Source organism: Nelumbo nucifera, chromosome 8 (genome assembly GCF_055504915.1).
Source record: "Nelumbo nucifera cultivar China Antique chromosome 8, China Antique-T2T, whole genome shotgun sequence".
Classification (NCBI taxonomy): Eukaryota; Viridiplantae; Streptophyta; class Magnoliopsida; order Proteales; family Nelumbonaceae; genus Nelumbo; species Nelumbo nucifera.
In genome coordinates this window covers 48,820,266-48,842,375 of record NC_142656.1, presented here as the reverse complement: position 1 = coordinate 48,842,375, position 22,110 = coordinate 48,820,266, and the positions used below count along the sequence as shown (strand labels likewise).

Genomic DNA, 22,110 nt, shown 5'->3' with positions numbered 1-22,110 from the left:
CTGATCTAGTTTTCTAAACAATGATGCCTACCGCTTTTTTTTTACATGATGAATGGTTCAACAATTAGCCAAGATACATCAATAATGGTGCCAAATGATATATTCAACAATAATGAATTGGAATATATGAACTTGAAATAGAAAAATTAAGGTCCCGTTTGACATATCTTTTCACGCAGGCTGTTGGTTTTTTAGAAGTTCGGCAGCCCGCATTTTGATCTTTTCCCGTTTGATTAAAAAAAGATCTAACTACCAAAAAGCTGCAGCCTTGAAAGGACGGGAGAAGCCTCGAAATGATTCCTAACCATCTTTCTCTAAATCATTTTTTAAGAAGAAGGTTGAATCAGTTTATTCAAAATTTGTGATACCCAAATATGTGTATCAATTGTCCAAATTTGTTTATGTAAGTTAAGGCTGTGTTTGGTTTGAAAGAAAAAGTAGAGAAACCTTCAAACCAAACGTAGCCTTAAAATCAAAATACCCAAATAGGCTCAAGAATGCCTGTAATTTAAGCCCAGACCCGGCCTGGCCCATGACACCACTACTTAAAAACTTCCGCAACATCTACACTGTCGGATTGCCTTTTGCAGAGCTGAAAGCAATTTGAGCTCTCTGTCTTGTTCATCATTCCGTCTCGATGATAATATCAATACAATCCGGTCATTTTTGTGCGAAGGAACGAACTCCTTCTCCAGGTTCTTCTAATAATATCCAGTTACTTTTTTTTTCTTTTTTATTTCAATTTTCGTTTCTATTCAGTCATGGCTTCATACAGAGAGCTTTTAAGATCGAAAAATATCTTAAATTCTGCATTTTTGGCTTTTCTGTGGATATTTCTTACTTGGGTTTAGCTGAATTAATCAGGTAGACGAAGTAAATACTCGGGGCAATCGGTGGTAAAGTCTCTGCAACACATTTTCTCCTTTTTTTTTTTTTTTTAAGTTTAGTTCCATTTCTCACATAAAACATGCTCAACTGATGAAGTTTGAAGTTCTGAACTCATTCCGACATACCATTTTCATTCCATTCCATAACCAGAGTAGCATTATCTAGACATATTTTAAGAAAAAATCCAAATTGAGATGCCAAATGTAGGGTTGTGCCTGGGTGAATTGAGATCAACCCATTTAAACTGTATCTGAATTCAATCGATTTCTTACTGGCTTGATTTGTTGTTGGTTGAACATGTGAAATTGAAGTAATAAATGAACTGAACCAAATTATTTTGACATTGGATAATGATAAGAGAGCTTCTTTGTAAGGCTTTTGACACAATATGATATCCTATGTGATTGGCAGAGACCACTTCCTGTACGTATATTAACAGTAGGGAAAAGGAGATCACCAGGGGTTCAACTCTTGGTTGAAGAGTACAAAGAGAAGCTCAAGCATTATTGCAGTGTCGAGGATGTTCAAATACGATCCAATCCTAAAAATACTTCGTATGTCTTTGCCTTTCTATTAAGTCTAACTCGTTCTTATTGAGACATTTTTTTTTTTTCTAAATTTTAGCATTTACATTTGAATTATAGTTTCCCTTGATGGAAGACTAATTGTGGTGGTTATGTTTGATATCATGTATATATGAATTTTCTCCTTTTCATTTTATTTTATTATTATTTTTTTGCTAGGCAAATGTGGGTAGGGGGACTTGTCAGTTGTAATTATATGCACTGACTTCTGATCCCGCTGGTACCTTCTTTGTGTATGTGTATGTCATTTTATGGTCTTTGTTTCTCCAGTCTCTGAATGAATTTGCTGGCATGGACTTTCTTTCCCTTTGTCGAAAATGGGGAATTTGTAAAGGAAGAAGCTATTCTGATTTTTTGTTCCATCTTGTACAGTCTTTGTTTTAGTGACTATGATATAATTTATTGTGATGGCAGCAAGGGTCAAAATATTGTTAAGATATGCCCCATATTGGGTGTGTCGTATCCGTATTGGTGCACCACGATATGCATGCATACACTGATACACACATGGTTGGGAGATTTTAAAACTCTGGGATGATAGAGGGTATCCCTCTAATGCTTATAAAATAAAAAAAAAGAGTATCAGTCATATTGATATGCACCATATCCAACTTCTGGTATTGGGTGTATCAATATTTCAATCCTTGGGTGGCAGATTAATTCAACTCTTTTTTTTTTTTGTTTTTTCTTTAAAGGTTTTGCATTTGATTTTACGTCTGTGTACATGATTTCTGCTTTTGTTCTTTTAACCCCTGCCTCAAATAGGATATCTTTTGGCTGCAAGCCTCAAATAGATTTGCTGTCATGAACTTTTTCTCCCTTTTGGTGGAATGGGAAGAAGTTGTATTCTCTTTTAATTGTTTATGTGAGTCATCTTGTATACCAACACCTTACTGATGGGTTTATCCCATTTAACATGTATCACTTAATTTCTTGTTTTTCTGATAAATTTTCTTCTTGTATACTCATCCAATGCAGCAATGTGAAGGCCCAAATTGAAGGGGAAGATATGGTTGCCATGCAAAACATCAGGTCTGAAGATTGGGTATGACCTCAAAAACCCAACTTGACTAGATTGAGACATGAAAATTTGCTAGTAAAGTCTTACTTTCTTCTAACTCAGGTGATTCGATTTAAATAGTCCTAAAGACTCAAAACGATGGGTAGGTGGGTCTGCAGTCTTGGTAGATATTATTCCCTAATCAATCTCCCAGTCATTTAGGTTACACCTTGTCTTGGACTCCAAACTGGCACAGTTCCACAAAAATTTTATATCCATTAGCCACACAAGCTTCTTCTCTTGTCAACTGCATAAAGTGATTGTAGTTAATGATGTTTTACTCCACCATTTGTGGAGGCATTTTCTGCAGCACCTCTTCCATATGTCATTATGGGTCAGTCATAAGATAAGAACACTCTTGATAATAGTGAATTGGAGCTTAATATGTTTAAACCTAGTTGTCTTCATTAGAGAGAAGAAAAACAGAATAATATGGGAAATGGTTGTGATCAAGTCATCATTGTACCTTCAGTGCAGATTCTTTCCTTTTTTTTTTTAATTTTGTCTTTGTTTACTTTATTATGTTGTCTTAACATATTGATTATGAATCTTGTTACTGTTCAAAAAAAAAAAGAGACTTATTGACTATGAAAATTTTCTGTATATATTTTTTTAACTATCTGTATCTTGAACAGCCTCAATTATTCAAAATTATCCGTCATTCATGACTTATGCATGGTTGTGTTTCTTGAAGATTGAGAGGTTGAGCTTTCCTTTACATTTTCTTATTATGTTTATGTAGGTTATCTTGTTGGATGAGCATGGATCAGACATTGGATCCGAGCAAATGGCTGACTTGGTGGGAGATGCAGGGAATACAGTATGCACATCACTTTAGTTCCAACAAGATATTCACATGCTTGAGATGTAGATCAATTTAAAGCATCCATTTCATCTCAAGCCTCTGATCTGTTGATTACAGCTTGAATATATTGGATGTTATTCTGTTGTGCACAATTGTGCTAGCTAAATTGGTGGCAACATGAACTTAGAGAAAACAAAAGGAAAAATAACAAAACAAACAACACAAAAGTTTATGTGGTCAACATAATACATCCACAAGTTAATGTGATAATGAAAGAATATACCAAACAAAAATACCAAAATTTAAATGAATTGTCAAAGACAAAAGAAATACTTCCAAGATCCACACTTTCTACCCAAAGCAATGTATCTCCCCAAAGACGTGATCTTCCTGGACTCAACCCAAAGAACAACCCTTTTCTTCTCCCAGAGAAACACTTTTTTTTTGGATAAATAACAGAGATTTTATTACTAAAGAAGAGAGATACATAAATAGGACAAATCAACTAGAGGCATGAGGTGCAGTCTCAGGTCTCAATCATAAATTACAACTGAGCCCAAAACAATTGAACCAGGGAAATACTTTCTTCTCACATAGTTCTTTCTAATAAGTAATTATTCAAAAAATAGATATCAGTTTCTTTATCATCTTTGCACATGAAGAAAACATTAAGTTAATCTTTTTGCTGCCAGACATTTCTTCAAAATATCCACCTAAAAGGATATGAGAGGGAACAAAGATTGGATGCAAAGCAACTGGTATTCAAAGTTGCATGTCAAGCACCATGCAATGGTACTTCTCTTGTTCTTCTTTCTTTAAGATCCTTTCAAACCAATTTTTGGCTTCACTATTCGTTTTGGTGAAGAAATTTGGAGTCATCTGGTGCCACCTAAAATAAGGGATTTCTATTGGGAGGTGTTTCACCAAAAAAATAAATACTTGAGTTTTTTCAGGAAAAAAGTCTTGTTGCTGCTTGTCCTCTCATGTTTGCATTCCTAGTTTAGCAAGTGGAGAGCCTTCTTATAACATGCTAATCTCCTATTTGTTTGCTATTTGGATTTGGGAGAGGATAATTTTTTGTTTGGTTGTAGGTTGACTCTTCCCCTGAGATGGGGAGCTTATTTAAGAGTACGTTCCTTTCACCACTAAGAAATGGAGGAAGAGTCTTATGGAGATACATTAGGCAGCTGCACTTTGGTCTATTTGGGAGGAGAGGAACAATAGGATATTCATGGACAAGTCAAGGCCTAAAGAAGAGATCTTGGAGAACATTTTGGCAAATGAAGGTCCTTGGGTTAAGACTTTGAAACTAATTGATTGATCCTTTCTCCATGGAGATTAGTATTAGAAGATGGCAATTGGTAGCTGATTCATCCATGCAAAATTCTTAAGTATCCTTATAAACTAAACTTTGATGGGCTAAGCTTTAACCCTAGTTCTGGCATTTGAGGAGTAACTGGAGATTGCATGGCCACATCAAAGCCATATTCTTGGGGCCAATAGGCTTTGAAAACTCTATGAGAGAAGAGTTTCTAGAAACCCTACAAGGAATTAAATTGGTAAGGCAGTTAATATTACAACATTGGTAGAGGGAGGAGATTCAGAAGAAATGGTTGGATGGATAAAAACTGTCAGAATGAGAACTTGGAACTACGGAAACAACCTAATAGAGATCAAAGTTATGACAAGGGAGCTAAGTATAACATACTCTTGGATTCACAGATCAACAAAATGCAACAAATGCCGAAGTAGGTTGGTGGAAGTGAAGGATCATGTAGTGAACACCAAAACACAACAAATGCCGATGATCAAGCAGTAGCTGTGTAGGTCCTGCCTTCTCCGAAAGATGAAAAAGTTTTAAAGGTTCTTTTCGGTGGTGAGATGACTACAGACTTGTCTACAAGAAAGGTGAGATGGAGAGGGGACATGGGGATCAAAGCCAAAAAATTTCGTTTTGAAGAATGCGTAGATGGTGAAAAATGGTTTGTGGAAATCGTAGAAAAAAATAAAGCAATCATTTTCGTCGTTGTGGATGCAATTGGTTGGTTAAAGGGATTCATGAATGGAGTGGTTCGTTCTATCAAAAAATAGGGATGAAAGAGTTCTGTGAGATTGAAGGAAAACAATAGGAAGTCGAGTTCAGGAGGAACATTAAAGGATGGTATGTTACTGTTATGGAACAGTCAGGTGTCAACAGAAGGAAGATGATCTGTGTGCTGGAAGGTAGAGGGAAACTTGGGTGGCATCTTTTTGCAAACAGGCTTCAGGAGATTATGTTGAGTATAGAGAAAACTCAAATACAAGAGAGGTGCGGTGGTATAGGACTAAGAAATACTTAGAGGGGTAAAGACATCTTGTTCGGAAGATCAACTGAAGAAGATACTCAACCGATTATGGTGACAAGTTCCTCTAGAAACCAGAATATGTTGATTGAAGTGGAGAAAGGGGCCTGGGCAAGGAGTTTTGTTCTAACAGCAGACAAAGTTATTAAAGATCAGGGAAGGATCATGAAATCGATTATGGAGAAATTTAAGCTTTTCGAGTTTGTTAGTCTTAGGCCTTTTAATGGCAGAAAGGCAGTCCTGTTTCTTGAAGGAGAAAAGTGTGATTTACCTGCAATGGAAATGGTGGTTACGACAGATGGTGTGGTGATGGTGGAAGCTTGACGCATGTCTTGCAACCAGAAGGATTTCAATGGTGGCAGTCTTGTTTTACAGTTGGTGGGGCTTTCTTTCAATCTTTGGAAAGAAACCGTTCCAGAGAGATTTGGTTCAAACTCTGAAGATTTCCCACAAGTCATGAACTTGCTTGCAAATGGTCTTTGGTTCAAAGTCTGGTTTTTGCTAGAAGTTGAACCGTTAAATGGGAAGAACTGCTCCAAGGTAGAAAACAATGGAATGTCCGAAGCATGGTAGAAGACAATGGAATGGGCGTCGATAGAGGGTTTCATTGGAAAAGGAAAACCTGTTAATTCCTATTGAAAATAGAGAGAAAGAGGCAGGTTTAATGTCTTTTGTGGAGATTGTAAAAAAGGGTGCCCCTTCACATTTAAAATGAGATCCATAGGAAGAAAAGAAGCAGCATGTAATTAATGAGGCTGATTTAGGTGGAGGGAGGAACAAACAGGGGTATGAATTGGGTCAGGAGACTGGTCGAGTGGGGGAGGGTGGCCCATGTGATTTTTTAACTGATCATGTGGTTTGAACCCAACTGTTGGAAGAGTCTGAGTAGTGATGGACGATGGCCTTGGTCCATCTTCTTCTTCTTCGATGATCGATTGGGACGAAAAGATGGAGGGTTGCATAACTAAAGTTGCTCCAGGTGGTGGGAGATAGTTTTAAGGGGAGTGCGGTTACAGAGTTGGAGGGGGATCAGTCCTTTGATGATGGTGTAGGTCGACAATTGGTTGGGGTGTTAGATAGTGTATGCCCTTAGCTCCAATTAGCTTGATGTACATAAACATTTATCAGTAAATGAATGAAGTACTTTATTGTTTTATGTTCAAATCGGTGTGTTTCTGTGTTACTCCTTAAACTGGACACTTATGAGACTTGTGTTAGTTTAAAATGTTCTCAGCCATTGGATAGACTTGGGGAGTTTTTATCCTGACAAGGCTGACGGTGGTGTGCTACCAAATTAGTGGAGCAGCTTGTCTTAGCTACTAGGGTTAGATCCCAAGCACAACAAGTGGATGTTTGGAAGAAACACAGAATGCAAACCAATTTCTAGTTATGCCCTAGACCTTGGAGATAGATGGGCAACACTGGAAAGTTGCACTTAACCCCAGACTTGATTATGGTACTACACTAGGTTTTGGATTAAACAATTTTTGATATGCCAACCAATGAGATCCATTAGGGGTAAAATATCTAAGTATGTTGGGGTAGTTTTACTTAAGTGGGTGATCATGGTGATAGGATTGGCCCATTTGTTAGACAAGGTGAATATCAGGATTTACACTCTTTGATGGAAACCTAAACTACTAGTAGTGGATTTCAATTCTATTTGAAATATGGTTTGCAAAATGTATTTATATGTTATATTACTATTTTATGAAGATTGTTTGTGAAAGGTTTTAATCTTGGGATCCATCTGAGTAAAGAGTGTGACATTGCATTTTGCAGTCAGGGAAGATGTCCTTTCCTGTGAGTAGTGTTTTGATGATTATGGGCCTTGAGGTTGGGTGTAAGAGACCATTATAGGGTTGATTACTTGATGAGCTTCATCTTACATAAGTCCATTGTCCTTGGGTCTTCATAGAGTGGTTGAATCCTAGGATCATTTATGTGTAAATGTTGGGCCCAAACTGAGCCCAAGCTGATTGGGTCAGGGGTTCATTGCCCCTGAGCAATGAATTCGGCCTAACCTCTTCTAGAGGTGGGGCTGAATCCTTGTGGACTTGTGTGAGACCTTTGTGGGTCCCATGCCATACAATGTTTAGGCTTAAAGTGGCCATGCAACACCTTGGGATGTGAACCATTAAGGAAAATGGGCCTAAGGCATTGCTAATATGATTAGTTAAGAGATCACATGACATGTGATTTGGATCGAAAATGTGTATAGAGCACCCATTCTCTTAAGAAGATGATGCTTATCAATTAAAGATAAAGTCTTGATCCAAATCTAAATTAGATAAACTCCTAATAGGATTAGGAGAGTGCTTTATATAAGGGACTAAGAGGGGAAAGACGATTCACACAAACCCTAGTTTGAACTAGCTGTGTTAGGGGCTGATTCTCATTAGTTCTCTACTTTTTTTTTGAAGAAAAACATCAAAGGATACTAGGTTCACACAACAACATCAATCAAAGCAAGTAGCAAATCGGTTTTGCTGAAACAGTGTTGTTGAATTGGCTTCGTAGACACAATTGTGCCATCTTCAGTTGGAGGCTGATTTTGGGTCTGATATTGGGTGTGAACTACCACTCTGGGAGCTACACACTGTGGTCTCAGTATTAGGTATGATTACTTTTAATTTGGGTTTCAAATTTGGTTTGGTTCAGTGCAAGATCAATCCTAAAATTTCAAATTTCAAATGAAGGGATGAGAGACCCATCATATGGATGGCCGAACCCTACAGGAAGGTTGGGCAAAATTTCAAAAATTTCTTAAACACCCATGTGGGAATTGCATTCCCTATTTTAGAAAACTGCATTTTCAAGGATCAATCTTGAAACTAAATCGGACTAGATCTGAAACCAAAGGGAGGAGAGGGATATACCTGATACGGAGTAATAATAACTCCCAATGAAGGTGTTCACGCTCAAGGAGAAGACCAAAAACTACTTCCACTGAAGATGTCACAGTGTGAGGTGAAGCAGAATCAGCAGGATGACTCTTCAGTAAGAATGTAGTAGAGGGCTGGTGAGCATGACTTCAGATTGCCTCTTCTACCAAGAAGAAATATCAAGAATGATTCTTGATCACTCTCTCAGGTGGAGATCGAACTGGGTAGGGGCAGCAAGAACAGGAAGAAAAGAGCAGAAGACAGGAGCAGTCAAATTGTGAGTTCTTCTCTCTGTGATCTGCGAACTCTGAACTCTTGTTCTTCTGGTGTGTCTGGAGGTTTGCCTTGCTCTTCTATTTATAGCCTTAAAGAGAGGATCTCCTAATCCCATTAGAAGTTTCCTAATCCAAATCTTTTATTTGGATCTGGACTCTCTTTAAGAGACAAGGATAATCCCTTATCTTATCTACAAATAAAGATCAGCCTTCCTAATCAAATTAGGAGTTTCCTAATCCAAATCATTATTTGGATCTGGACTCTTTAAGTGGATAGGGATAATCCCTTATCCTATCTACTGATCCAAATCCTAGAACCGCCCCTATTTAATTAATCTTATTAAGCTAGTTCGAATTGGGCTTTAGGCCCATTAAGTCTATGTGCTCACTTATTCTCCTAATCTACTGCCCAGTTGGCTCTCCTTGTATGGCGTGGGACCCAAACATTGATCTACACATCAGCCACATGGGTTCAGCCCAGCCTCTGTTACAAGGCTTGGCCGAATTCACTATAGGAGACAGTGAACCCCTAAGTCCATCACCATGGGCTCTTAATGGGCCCAACATTTACACTAAATGGTCCTTGGGTCAAGCCACCTTATAAAAACCCAAGGACTGTGGGCAGATGCAAGATTAGCCCATCAGGTATTACCCTCAATTGTTTTACACTTAACCTCTCAGCCCATAATGATCAAACATTGCCCGACAAGAGAGGAACTCTCCCTCGCCTACAAGGAACAGTGCTGCACTCTCTACTCACATGGATCCCGGGAATTAAAACCTTTTGCAAACATTTTGAAACCATAATATATATATGTATATCTCTATATAAATATATTTTGCAAAACAAATTTCAACGGTTGAAATCGATTACCGGCAGTTTTAGGTTTCCATCAGAGAGAGTGCATCCCCGATCATTCACTTTGTCCGACAAAGGGGTTGATCTTGTCACTATGATCACCCACTCAGATGAATTCTCAAACTGTCCCAACATACCCAGGTTTTGACCCCCTCTAAGGATCTCACTGATTGGCATATCAAAGAAAGCCCAATCCGACATCTAGTGCAGTATCATTAATCGAGTCTAGGGGTCACGTGTAACATTCCAGTTTTGCCCATCTATCTCCAAGGTCCAGGGCAATACTGGAATTTTGGTCCGGTTCAGGGTTTCAAGAAAATCCACACTACATGTACCTCAGGTCTCACCCTGGCAGCTGAGACAAGCCACCCCAACCAACTTGGCGGCACATTAGTGTCAGCCTTGGCAGGATAAATTTCCCCAGATCTATCCAACGGCTGTGAAGATTCTAAACTAACACAAGTCTCATTAAGTGTCTAGTTTAAGGGTATTACACAGGAATACACCACGATGACATGAATCAATTATGTACTTTATTCATTTACAATAAATGTCAAAAAGGTACATCAATCTGATTGGAGCTAAAGGGAATAACTGTCTAACATCAAAATCATCAGGAAATTGGTTTCCGGGTTGGGTTAGAAAATTTTTAAAAGTTCAGCCAACCATTAGGTCTGGTTCGGTCATGTCTAATCTGATTTCTAACCCTTCCAACATGGGGATGATATTAGGAAAATGTTTGGTAAGGGGGCTGCAGGTGGAGAGGAAATTGGTACTGAGAGCTTGGTCGGAAAGAATAAGGATGAGAGGGCGAGCAATTTTAGAAAGGGTGTAGATGAAGATGAAGAGGAGGATAGAATGGGGAAGAAGTAGAACATGGGTGAGGTTAATGATGAAGTAGATGTTAGGGAAAGAGAAAATCTGTTGGGGGTGAAGGAAACAAAGATTCACTGGAGTAAAAGAGTTTATAGAATGCTACCTATTGAAGATGACTTGGGAGATGAAGTGGAAGGCGAGATTTTGATTGATGAAATACACGAGGTTGAAAAAGAAACTGATCTGAATATGGTCATTGACAAGGAGTTGGAGGTAAGAAAAACATTGGGCCTTTATATCTTGGGTGGAGAGGAATTTGCAAGGAATGCTTTTAAGGAAATGGAAGAGTCGACGAAAGATTCTGTAGTGAAGAATGGGAAGGATTTTCCAATTTCTTACTTTGGAGGTTCAGTTGTGGAAGGGGAGAAGGGCATGGACTTGCCAGCAGAGAAAGTGTTTGAGAAGAACGCGGTAATAGAACTAGAAAGGATTAATGAATCTGGGGGGAAGAGGAAGATTGATAAGAAAGTCCCTAATGCAGTTAAGTGTTTAAGCACCAAAATAAGAACCGAATTGTGACAGTTTCAAAGGTATTGCTAGATTGAGGGGAGATTTATTTGGTGTTGGCATAAATAAAAGGGTAAAAAAGACAAGAAAAGCAATGAAGAATAAAAAATAGGTTTTGATTCCTATAGATGAATGATTGGAAGGAAGGGTGTGAAGATTGCATTGGGTAATGGGTCTTTGGGTGGTCTACCTGATTGGCTTTAGATAGATGGGAGATAAATCTTTCGGAGGGACCATGCCTTTTCTTTTGGGTTTTGCATATGGGAGGTTTTTGAGTTTATATTTTGATATTGGTTGAGATTTTTTGATTTCGGGGAGGTTGAGTTTGATTTTGGGGTCTTCGGGTGATTCCTTGTGACCTGTTGTATTTTCTACAGTTTTCTTTAATAAAATTTTGTTTTTTATTTATCTTAAAAGAAGGCTTTTCTGATGCCTTGGCAAAGGATAAAGGTAACCAAAACCCGCTATTCTGGGGGGTTTCCTGGTGTTTTTTGTACATCACTACAGGATATCCCTAAGGGAGATCAAAGCTATGTCAAGGTAACTAAATATAACTTACTCTTGGATTCACAGATCAACAAACGGATTTTCTGATGTCTTGGCTAAGGAAAGGTGAAACTAGCTATGGGGGTTTTCTGAGCTTTTGTATATCCAAGGCAAAGGGAACATATGCATTCTTAGTTCTGAGAAAAACAAAAAAAAAAAAAAGAAAAAAGAGGAATAGGGTCTGGTTACTGGTGGAAACATACCTATACTCTTTCTAATTAATGAAATTTCATGTTATGAAAAAAAAAAGAAGTCACTAATGTGGTGACAGAATCATGGAGCCCAAATTACTACCTTCCCTCCTACCAGTTAATAGCACTCTCAAATAGTAGATTGAGGCTTCAACTAATCTAAATAGCCATAGAAAGGCAAAGCAATATTGATAAGTTCAGAAACCAAAATGCCGAGCCAACTTATATCCTTGTCCCCTTTCCTGGATTGCCCACTGCATACAACAAATTGGTCCAACTCTGGGAGGATTTTCATTATTTCTTTTCATTCACCATGTGTCATAACTTCTTAAGCTAGTGTTGCTAAAATATTGTAAAGGCTACTGGACAAAAATTATTGGTAGAAATCCTTTGTTAACATGTTTGTATTCTCTAGACCCCTCCAGAGAACAAAGGTGGTCCTCCACATGAAATTCCTCTGACATCCTCATGATATCTTTTACCCATCAACTGCAGGTGTCTTATCTCTTAGGTTTTTCTCAAAGATACAAGGAACTTGTCCACATTGAGTGGTCATGTTCAACCAAATTAACTGCCCTGCTGTAACACAATCAAATACTAAAGTGCTGAGGCCTGACCAATTAGGAGTTGGGACATGTTTCTATTTGCAGATTTACCCAATAATCCACTATACATCTCATAGACTACTCCTTTTGCAACACTTCCATTGTCCCCTTCCACAACCAAGTTATCCTAGGTTCTTAGCTGCCACCTTATTTTCTCCATTTGGGATGCATTTATAAACTCATTTTGTATTCCTTGTTTCTTACTCTTTCATTGGGCACCTCTCTGTACTGCATGTTAGAACACAGAGCTGAAAAACTTGAGATAGAAAATTTCCTTGTTTACAAATTAATTGTTTAAAAGTTGGTCTGCTTAATGTGTGGTATATTCTAAAATTGTATTAAGTACATTCTTTCCATAGTCTTAACTTTTGAGTTTCATTATTACATATCACTATTGATCGGTTCCATATCATGGGCAATGCCTTTGATGATCATGAGCATTTTAACGTGGATTATGAATTCCTTACAGTTCTTGTTCATGAATAGCATTTCATATTGGATAATGTCATATCTCAGGATTGATTATGATCTATAAGATCTTCTAGGTCAGGCATAGCAGGTCACAGGTTGAGACCTCTTTCAAATCCTACATTTGTGCTGATATTCCATTATTATAGCTAGTTTGCTTTAATGAGTTTAATGAAATAACCTCAATATTGGATTTGAAGATTCATATGGGAATTAGTTTATAGTGATTTGCATATTTGTAGGGATCATCAACAATAGCATTTTGCATTGGTGGACCTTATGGTCATGGGCAGCAACTGCGTCATCGTGCTAATGTAACAATCAAGCTGTCATCTTTGGTTTTAAATCATCAAATTGCACTACTAGTGCTTCTCGAACAACTTTATAGGTAAGTAAATTTCTTGTTTTGTCCTGTTTCAAGGTGTTTTCTATTGTTGAAACTTATACTTACTATGTTATGTATTCAATATTATAATAAACTTAAATGGATCTTATAATAAAAAGGCCATTGTCCAATGTTGGTCCCTGCTATCCGGGGTCTTGGGAGTAGATTGGATATGGTCCTAATTTTTGGCATATTTTTGCACACGTGGCCACTCTCAAACTCGAATCCATGTTCTCATTCTTGCCAGCCTGAGGTCTTACTATTACACCAAGTAATGGTTCCTAAATGGATTTCTAAAATTTTAAATACTTTAGAAGTCCATGACATAGATCATAAAATATAATCTTTTTGGATGTTAGGGGGAGGGGAGGGGGAAGGTTTGGAGTTAATAATGCCTATTTTATTGTTATAATCTTAAAAATTATTGTAAGATGGAGACCAATTGCATATGTTAACCATTTAATTAGATGAGATGGTTAGGATCTTTCAATTAGATAAATTTTCTTTGATTGTAAAAGAAAAATATTATTAAAATAAAAAAGAAAACTGATTACAACCACTTAATAGTTGCAAGGGAACACCTCCCAAGCTAGCTAAAGTAAACCTTCTACCCAAACTAAAAAGCAAACTACAAGTCAAACTAAATGAGATTCCCTTCTTTCAAGTACCAAACCTCATCCCTAGTAGCTCCTCCTAACAACCAAATTCAGTCCTCATAAAAAAATCCTTCATGGCCTCCTTCCTCATTCCATATCTCTCTCCATTCCCCTATTATGGTTTTCTTTCAGTACAAAAAGTTTCCTTGGAGGGATATTGAGTTGTTGTCTTTCTTAGGGTTCAATTAAGGGTGGATTTGAGTTGAGCCGATCCAAACATCTAGCTACTTGAGCTTGGCTCACCTAAAAACTATGAGCCTCAAGCACAAGCTTGAGCTTAATTTGAGCTGGAGACTTGAGCTCGAATTTGGCTCGACTCGAGTTCGACAGTGAGCCAAACTTCCTACAAAAAAATTATTTTTTATTTTACATATAAAAGTTAGTAAGTATAAAAACTAGTTATTATTATACATTATATATAATATTTTTATTATATATTATTTTTATACATGTGTATATATATATATATATATATATATATATAAGCTCGAATGGGCTCGAGTTTGACTCAAAGCTTGATTTAGACCGAGTTAAATCGAGCTTTTCATGAGCCGAGCTCTACTAGTTTGTGAAAAGCTACTCCTAGGTTCAATCAAATGCATGTTGGTATACCATGTATGCTGTCTTGAACCCTTGAAGACTTCAGAACCTGAATTGATAGGATGAAAACATTGCTCTGTTCCCATATTTGCATGCATAAAGACCTCAGATTGTTGTGAAGCGTAAAAAAATTTATCTATTTCTAAAGCCATTCCTCAGAAGTTGATGCTAATTTTATTAAGGTGTATTGTACTGACTAAATAAACTAGCAATTGTTTGAATTGTGTTGCTCAAAATGTGTCATTGGATCTATCATCCACTTATTTAGTCTGATTCTCTAATTTGACATTTTATTCCAGAGCATGGACAATTATTAAAGGGCAGAAATACCACCACTAGAGCTTCTTGCCTCATCCCCTCCCAATAAACTACATATGTAGGTATTATTGAAAAGCTATCTTCAAATTTCTCGTTTAATTGTATAAGCATTCTGTAATTTGAATGCTTTCCTATATTTCTTTTACTTCATTTGTATGCCATCTCAAAGTTGAATAGATTGAATTTCTATAATAACACAATTACATTGTTTCCCTGTACAACTATGATGCTTCTTTCTCCATGAAGTTAGTTGTGTTGGATTTACGTGCCTCAAATAGATAACGTGCTGTCATATGTACAAATTCTATTTTAAATATCTCATTTTCAACTAATATTTTCTTATTGCTTTATAAAATACTGTTGTGAATTTGTAACTCCTGCATGTTTAGAGGTAGGGATGGAATAGTCATTTTACCCATTCTGATCACCCTAATAATACAGTAGGTGCCAGTGCACCCACTATAAAAATTTCAATTTTCTATTTCTTAGAGCAGTTTCAACCATAATTTGAATTTCTTTTTTCTACACTCTCATCTCTTAATACTAGTGATTATTATCACTGGAGATTGTTTTCTAGGTGGCAGTTTGGCATTGTCTAGTCACTTGTATATTTCTTCAAAGGTAGGAAGTGATAAAAAGATTTTCTTTTTGGTAAGTAACTTTAAAATTTATTAGAAGGAAACAAAATATACAACATTACAAGCACCCCACGAATAGGTATGAGATGCACCTCTCACATCAAAAACAAAGGAAAACGGATTACAACTGAGCCCAATATAAATGATCCCTATTAACCCTTTGCTTAGATAAGGTATCAACCATCCCATTAGACAATCTTCTCACCCGTTAAATCTTCAAGATCATATTGCTAATTAACCATTTAAATTTCTTAATCTCATCCCTAAACTCCTAGATGACAGTTTCTAGAATTTTTGGCCATCTCATCACCAGCTTGGAGTCCCCCTCCACAAACAACTTCTCCAAATTCATCCCTAATCTCCAAATTTTTAGCCAGTAGATGCAACTACTGCAGATTTTACAGGAGCAGTCGATAGACATTTCTGGTGAAGATGAATGGAGCTGGTCCTGGAGTAGGGATGGCTGTTTCTCAGTCAAATCCCTTACTGTTAAGCTTAGCAGTACAGGGGTTACTGAGTTCTCCTACCAGCAAGTGTGGAATTCTTGTGCTCCCTCGAAGTCTATCTTCCTTGTGTGGACTATGGTGCTGAACAAATGTCTCTGAAGACTCAATCTGGATAGAAGGGGTATTCAGCTGCCCTCTCTGGTGTGTGGTTTGTGTGGTTTATTGCCCGAGTCCACAGACCATCTGTGTATCCATTGTCCTATCTCTTCGAGAGTCTGGTACCACTTTATAGCAGCGGTTGGTCTTTGTTGGGTCATGCAAAGTTCAGTTAAAGATCTGCTGCTTTGCTGGAATTCTCAAGGTCTGAAGAAAAAAGGAAATTTAAATTGGAGAATTATTCCTGCGGTTGTGATGTGGGTAATTTGGTCCGACAGGAACAGAAGAGTCTTCAGCAACAAATCTAAGAGCACTGAGGAGATTGTGCAGCAGGCGATCAGCAAGCTGATTTCTTGGGTGTCTGTAGCCCCTGATTTTAAAAATTTGAATGTTCCTGAATTGTTTGGATCTGTATCCATTTGGAATCTGTAACATGTCCTATGATCTGAGTAGCCACATGTGGTTAGCTCTCCTGTTGTAATGAGTTCTTTCTGAATTAATAAATTTCTTACTTTACCTTTCAAAAAAAAAAAAAAAATTCAAATCCTTAGCTATCTACACCCCTTGGATTACTGCAAGCACTCTGGTATTATTGCCCAGAGTTGAAGAGGTAAGTCAGCTTGGAGTGCCGAGCATTCTGGTGCTGGAAACTCCGATCAGAGAGGAAGGGGAAGAAGGAAAAGAAATATAAGGAGGGACAGGGGAGAAAACTTCAGTGGAGAGACCTCTGAGAGAGGAGGAGAAAGGGGGTGGAAGACGAAATAGGGTTTACAATAGAAAAAGAAGACCCAAAGACTCTTCACAGAGATTAGGAGGGGAACAAGGGGGGGAAGGTGAAGGACCAGTGATTGGGGAAAGGAACGGAGATAAAGATAAAGATAAAGAAGAACAGATATAAAAGGATCATGAAGTTGAGGAAATAATACAAAATGGGAAGGTAAATATTAATAAACTGGTGGAGAGGGAGGTGGAGGTTGGAAAGTCTCTCGGGCTAGTCTTCTGGGGAGGAGAAGGCTTTGTAAAAATAGCATTTGAAAAGTTTGAAAAAATGAAAAGAGAGGAGAAGAAGAAGAAAGGAAGAATATTTTGAAAAAATAAAGGGGTGGGATGAGGAGGGAGGAGAAGAGGAAGGGTTGGATGTGCTCGAGTAATTTGGGGGGAGGGGGAGGAGGATGAAGATTCTTAATTGGAATGTAAGAGGGTTGAGGAATGGAAGGAGGAGGGAGATAGTAAGGAACTTGCTCCAAAGCTTTAAAACAGAGGTGGTTTTACTTCAAAAAACAAAATTGGAAAACTTTGATATGGAATTGAAAAAAAAAGAGGAGGGGGAGAAGGAGAAGATGTGGGAGGAATTAGAAGGGTTAAGACAAAAGTGGGATGGGCCTTGGTGTGTGGGTGGGGACTTCAACATAGTAAGGAGGAATGAAATGAAGGGGTCTGTAGTGTGTAGGGTCATTTGGGAAGAAAGGAACAGAAGGGTATTGGAAGACGAGTCAAAAAACATAGAATATATGATAGCAGGAGTGGACAATATGACTTCTGCCTGGGCCATAAGTCTTCCAGAGTTTGACCAAGTACACAAGGAAGATCTGTTAGAGAACTTCTGGAATACTTTGGAATTGAATCCATGTAATTTTGATTCATTTTCAGTGTAATTCTGTTAAGCAGATGGTTTCATCTAGACAACCAGTATTTTGAGATGTACTGCATCTTTTTCAATGAATTTCCTTTTTAATATATATGAAGATATTTACAGAGAAGCCCTTGCAGGACTAAAGAAGAAAATAACAAGAAGGAAAATACAATACAAACAAGGACTACAGTAATATAATACATCATTGGGACTCTTCACAAATAGTGTGGTCCAGGCAGGACCTAGGGTTCAAAAAGTATTCGGGGGAGGGGAAGAGGGGGGCAAGGGAGAAACCCCATCTGAGTTTTTGCTATTGGTGGTTGGGCTGGGGTGTGGTTTCAGTGGATTTTGCCTAGTCTTGGGTTTTTGGTGATTGGTTTTGGGTCTGCCTGTTTGTGTTGTTTTGGTTGGTAATGTCGGGAGGTTGGGATGGGTTGTTCTGGGCTGTGGGGTGTTTTTGCACACATTGTACAGTTTTTTTGGCCGATGGCTTGCTTTTTGTAGAACACCCCATGGATGCTGAATTCACATTTTTTTGCTTTTTTTTTTTGTTTTACTATCAAGAAAAGAAAAAATAGCAAATTCTCTATAGCTGGCTAATGACCATATTAAATGTTTGGGGCAGAATTTTGATGAGAAAAAATTTTAAGGTAACTTAATTCGGAGCCTAAATAGTCTAACCTTTTTTGCGTGCAGTTTTCATTTCTGGCTTTCTAATTCATAACAAATGATTCAAATGTGATCACATTTTATCTTCCTTGGTGTTGTACTGGTCCCCCTTCATATATGCACATTCTGTCCTTGTATATTTCAAAGATATATTCAAGAGAGAAAAGAGTCTTCCTTACACTAAATAGTTGTCGGTCTAGATTCATGAAAGCAGGATCTAAGTTTGTTATGATCCACTTCATTAAAAGAAACCTAAATTTGTTAAAGCAAATTAGCTATTCTTGGTTAAAATTCTGCTACAAAGAATCACTATTTGAAGAATGGGTTTTAAGCAAAAAATGATCCCTTTTTTAAGCTAATTTTTAGCTCCCAAGAATCAATTCATAGAATGACTTTTGTGGCCAATAAAACAAAAATGAATTACTTGGAACAATTTTTATACATCCAAACTTAAAATGATCATTAGAATCACAAAACTAATCAGAGTTAATTCTCTGAAAGCATGTCACAGACAGCCTTAAAACTCAAAATTTCAGCAGCTCCATGAATTGGAATCTATTAGTGAAGTCTGAAATAGTAAAATAAGATAAGCAAAAGAACCAATTTTGTCAAACAATTGAATTGCATTGTCTTGTTATGATGTACTATAAATTTTGATTCATGTGTACAAATAAAATACAAAGATGTAGTTTCTGAAACATATAACCCGTTGGCAAATCCTTTAAAATGCGGATGCCAACCATGGGTCTGAGTGTTGAAAATTGTATGAAGAAATGTCTAGGGAGTGAGTATGTTTAGGAGGGTGACTCTAATCCTGACCAAGTGTCCAAACATGCACTCCAACCCACTGTCAAGATCTTCAATGCTGACTTCCAAACTCTTCAGCCTTGCCTTTGCTGTTTGCACCTTCTCAACATCAGCATCTTTCCTTGAAATGCTCTTGCTTATGACATGGATTGCTGCATCAACACTTTCTACCTCATTCTTCTGATTGACTTCACAAACTACCATCTCTTTGCTGCATCGACTAGGCTTCCGCTTTGACATTGGCACAGACATAAACGACAACAGGGAATGAAATATGGAGATGGTAATAGCACTGACTTCTTTTAGTACTCTAGCTATGATTGATAGATGGTCTTCTAAAACCATATGTGGAGAAGATCCAAATTTGTTTTCCATTTGCTTCAATATGTCAAGACCCTTGACAATATCTTTCTTCATCTTCTTTCTCGCAGAGATGAAAGCATCAATGCAGGATTGGAGGCTTGACTCTTCACCTTTTCTTCTACGAAGACCAGATTGGAGATCTTGAACACTCTGTTTCATTTGCAGTAGCAGGTCCCTTGTAGTTCCACACACGTCCAACAATTTGACAGACGTATCCAGCACTTCAGAAACCCATTTCTGGTCTTGGAACTGGAAGAGAGCTTGTTGGGTGAAGGGCAAATTAAGAAGATCTTTGACGCATTCGTACACATCTCCAAGGTCAGAAAGACCAACACATATAGTCTCTGCCTTTAAGCTGGATGTCGACAATTCCTCCCAAGCCTTTAATTTGTTCAACTCTTCTTCGATCGTAGAAGTGGCAGGATGTGATCTGGCAGGCAAACTATTTGAACGGACATGTTGACAGTTCTCAGATTTTTCAAGATAACCAGCCATTTTTTTTGCTCAAAATGAGGAAAGCCAAAAACTTCTGCAGTGCACAAGTTTCTGGTTCAATCATCTATTTATAACCAAGAGAAAACATAAAAAAATACAGATGGGTGGAGGCAAGAAGAATCTTTTAAGTAGGCATCCTTACTACATGTGAATAGCAAGTAAATTTAATGTGATTCTTCCTCTGTATTCGGTCATGTTGTCACAACTCTGGCTAACAATCTGTATTTTTAATAGTGAAATTATTAACCATGGGATTTTGATGTTCATATAATAGTGCCACTTCTCTCCTTGTCTGCCCATCACGCTTTACTGCAGATCTCACATTATCTTCTTTAATAATTTCATCACAGCTGTCTATTCACATTATCTAACCTTTACATAGCTTGGTCAAGATGTAAAGGTTGAGATCTCGAAAGATATAGAAAGACATATAAAGTAGAAGATGGAGACCGACAAAATTAGCATTTATTATATTTGTATGCACGAGTGGCTTGTTGTCAGATTGTCTCTATGTCACGAACCCACCATGACTCAAGGGGACGTGGTCAACGTCGAGAATGCAGGAGCAAGATTAGGAGCAGGACTCTTTTCTTTTTAAGTTATCTTTTTTTCTGTTGCTGTTCTTAGTTGTTATCAGTTCGCCGTTATCTCCTATTTTTCTGTCAGTATTAACTTTTAATAAGGAGTTTTGGCTCCCATTTACTCGTTATAATCGATTATTTATAGTCTTGTTAATTATCAATGAAGAATATCGGATTTTTATCTCTTAATACAAAAGTTAGTGGTGGTCTGGGTTTCCTTGAATTAACCCAATGTGTCTCAATTCTCTGTCAAAATAGGGAAGAAAAAGTATTCCTCTTCATCATCGGTACCATTTTCCGGTCAAGTTCCCCAGCTCCCACGTCCTACCACAAGATCCCAAGTGCAGGCTCGTGACACTCCATTGATGCAAAACAAACCAAATATAAAAGTAAAAACACTGCCTGATTTCTCGATTCTGATTAAATATTATGATGAGTCGTATTGGCTCCTGGCGATGTTCTACCTGCCCTGCTATCAATCAAACCATATTCCTGTAAATTCACTAATAGTTTTAGCATCATAATTTTACTGAAGGAGACAGACAGTTTTAGCATCATATTCCTGTCAATGGGGTGGGTTCTTTTGCTTGAAAAATAGATTTTGGTGTGGGTATAGGTTTTGGGATTTTACAAGTCATACGGTATGGGTAGGGTACAATGTTAATCTAAATCCAACCCTCCCTGACCTGTACATTATTAGAAGGCATGTGAATTTATTTAAAGGATAATTGGTATTTTATTTTCTACTTGTTTTAATCAAATAATTAAAAATTTTGATGCTTGTTCAAGTAATTTTACTTGTTTACTGTTTATATATAACATGAAATAATTGCAAATTAGATGTGGGTTCTAGATCCAATCACCAGCCTGAACCTTTAGCAAATCATTTGCATACTTCTCTTGAGAAATAAAAATTTTATCTTCACTTTGTTTCACTTGCATTCCAAGAAAATACTTCTTGATATTCTTCCATCATCGCCTTCTTGAAATATTCCATCATCTTGGGATTGGTCCTTGTATATATGAAAGGATTTTTGCCTCTAACAACCTTTGAACTTTTCAAAAAAAAAACAAATTTGACCCTAAGAATAAAAAAGGCCATTTTCAACCCTAAATTTTGATGACGAGGCCATTTTTAGGCAAAAATAGATGATGTTTGAAATTACACTGATGAATCGGTTAGAAAATGTTATGTGACACTACTAAAGTTTGAGAAAGGCCACTTTCGACACTAAAGCTTGAAAATGGGCTATGTTATGTTAATTAAATAAATTATTTCAAGGTCTAATTAAATGACCCTAAAAGGCCACTTTCTTGTTCTTTGTTCTCGTTCTTCCACCTTTTTCATTTCTTTTTCTCCTATAACAGAAATAGGGTATTCAATAGTTTGATTAGTGTTGAGGTTAATATCAAGGAGTTTTTGTTTAAGGCCAGGCTGGGTTGAGTTAGGCAACCTTAGGTAGGAATGTACT

At 37.4% G+C, this 22,110-nt stretch overlaps 2 protein-coding genes across 7 annotated transcripts; one reads left to right on the top strand and one right to left on the bottom strand.

Annotated features, from left to right (window-relative positions):
- Positions 1-559: 559 nt before the first annotated feature.
- Positions 560-20,328, top strand: LOC104611724 (methyltransferase). 6 transcript variants are annotated; one of them, XR_016079804.1, is made up of 9 exons: positions 560-695; positions 865-896; positions 1,300-1,442; positions 2,451-2,517; positions 3,275-3,352; positions 13,134-13,279; positions 14,832-14,912; positions 19,278-19,482; positions 19,631-20,328. XR_016079804.1 is itself a non-coding variant. In XM_088893921.1 (8 exons), the coding sequence occupies exons 1-7, from the start codon at positions 638-640 to the stop codon at positions 14,869-14,871; spliced, it is 564 nt and encodes a 187-aa protein (XP_088750047.1). In that variant the 5' UTR covers positions 561-637; the 3' UTR covers positions 14,872-14,908; positions 19,631-20,328. The 6 variants fall into 6 exon arrangements, 2 of the variants coding, with proteins under 2 accessions (XP_088750047.1, XP_088750046.1); XR_002023469.2 differs by having other exon boundaries at positions 561-695; positions 14,832-14,908; positions 19,424-19,482; XR_016079803.1 differs by having other exon boundaries at positions 561-695; positions 14,832-14,908.
- LOC104611747 (uncharacterized) lies at positions 19,170-20,057 on the bottom strand. The gene has a single exon (XM_010278945.1). The coding sequence runs from the start codon at positions 20,055-20,057 to the stop codon at positions 19,170-19,172; it is 888 nt and encodes a 295-aa protein (XP_010277247.1).
- Positions 20,329-22,110: the final 1,782 nt, after the last annotated feature.

Excerpts from the sequence above, each read along its gene's own strand:
- LOC104611747 (XM_010278945.1), bottom strand. The coding sequence starts at position 20,057 with ATGGCTGGTTATCTTGAAAAATCTGAGAACTGTCAACATGTCCGTTCA.
- LOC104611724 (XM_088893921.1), top strand. The coding sequence starts at position 638 with ATGATAATATCAATACAATCCGGTCATTTTTGTGCGAAGGAACGAACT. Across the intron at positions 897-1,299 it reads AATACTCGGGGCAATCGGTG|AGACCACTTCCTGTACGTAT; the intron begins GTAAAGTCTCTG and ends TGTGATTGGCAG. Across the intron at positions 13,280-14,831 it reads CTTCTCGAACAACTTTATAG|AGCATGGACAATTATTAAAG; the intron begins GTAAGTAAATTT and ends ATTTTATTCCAG.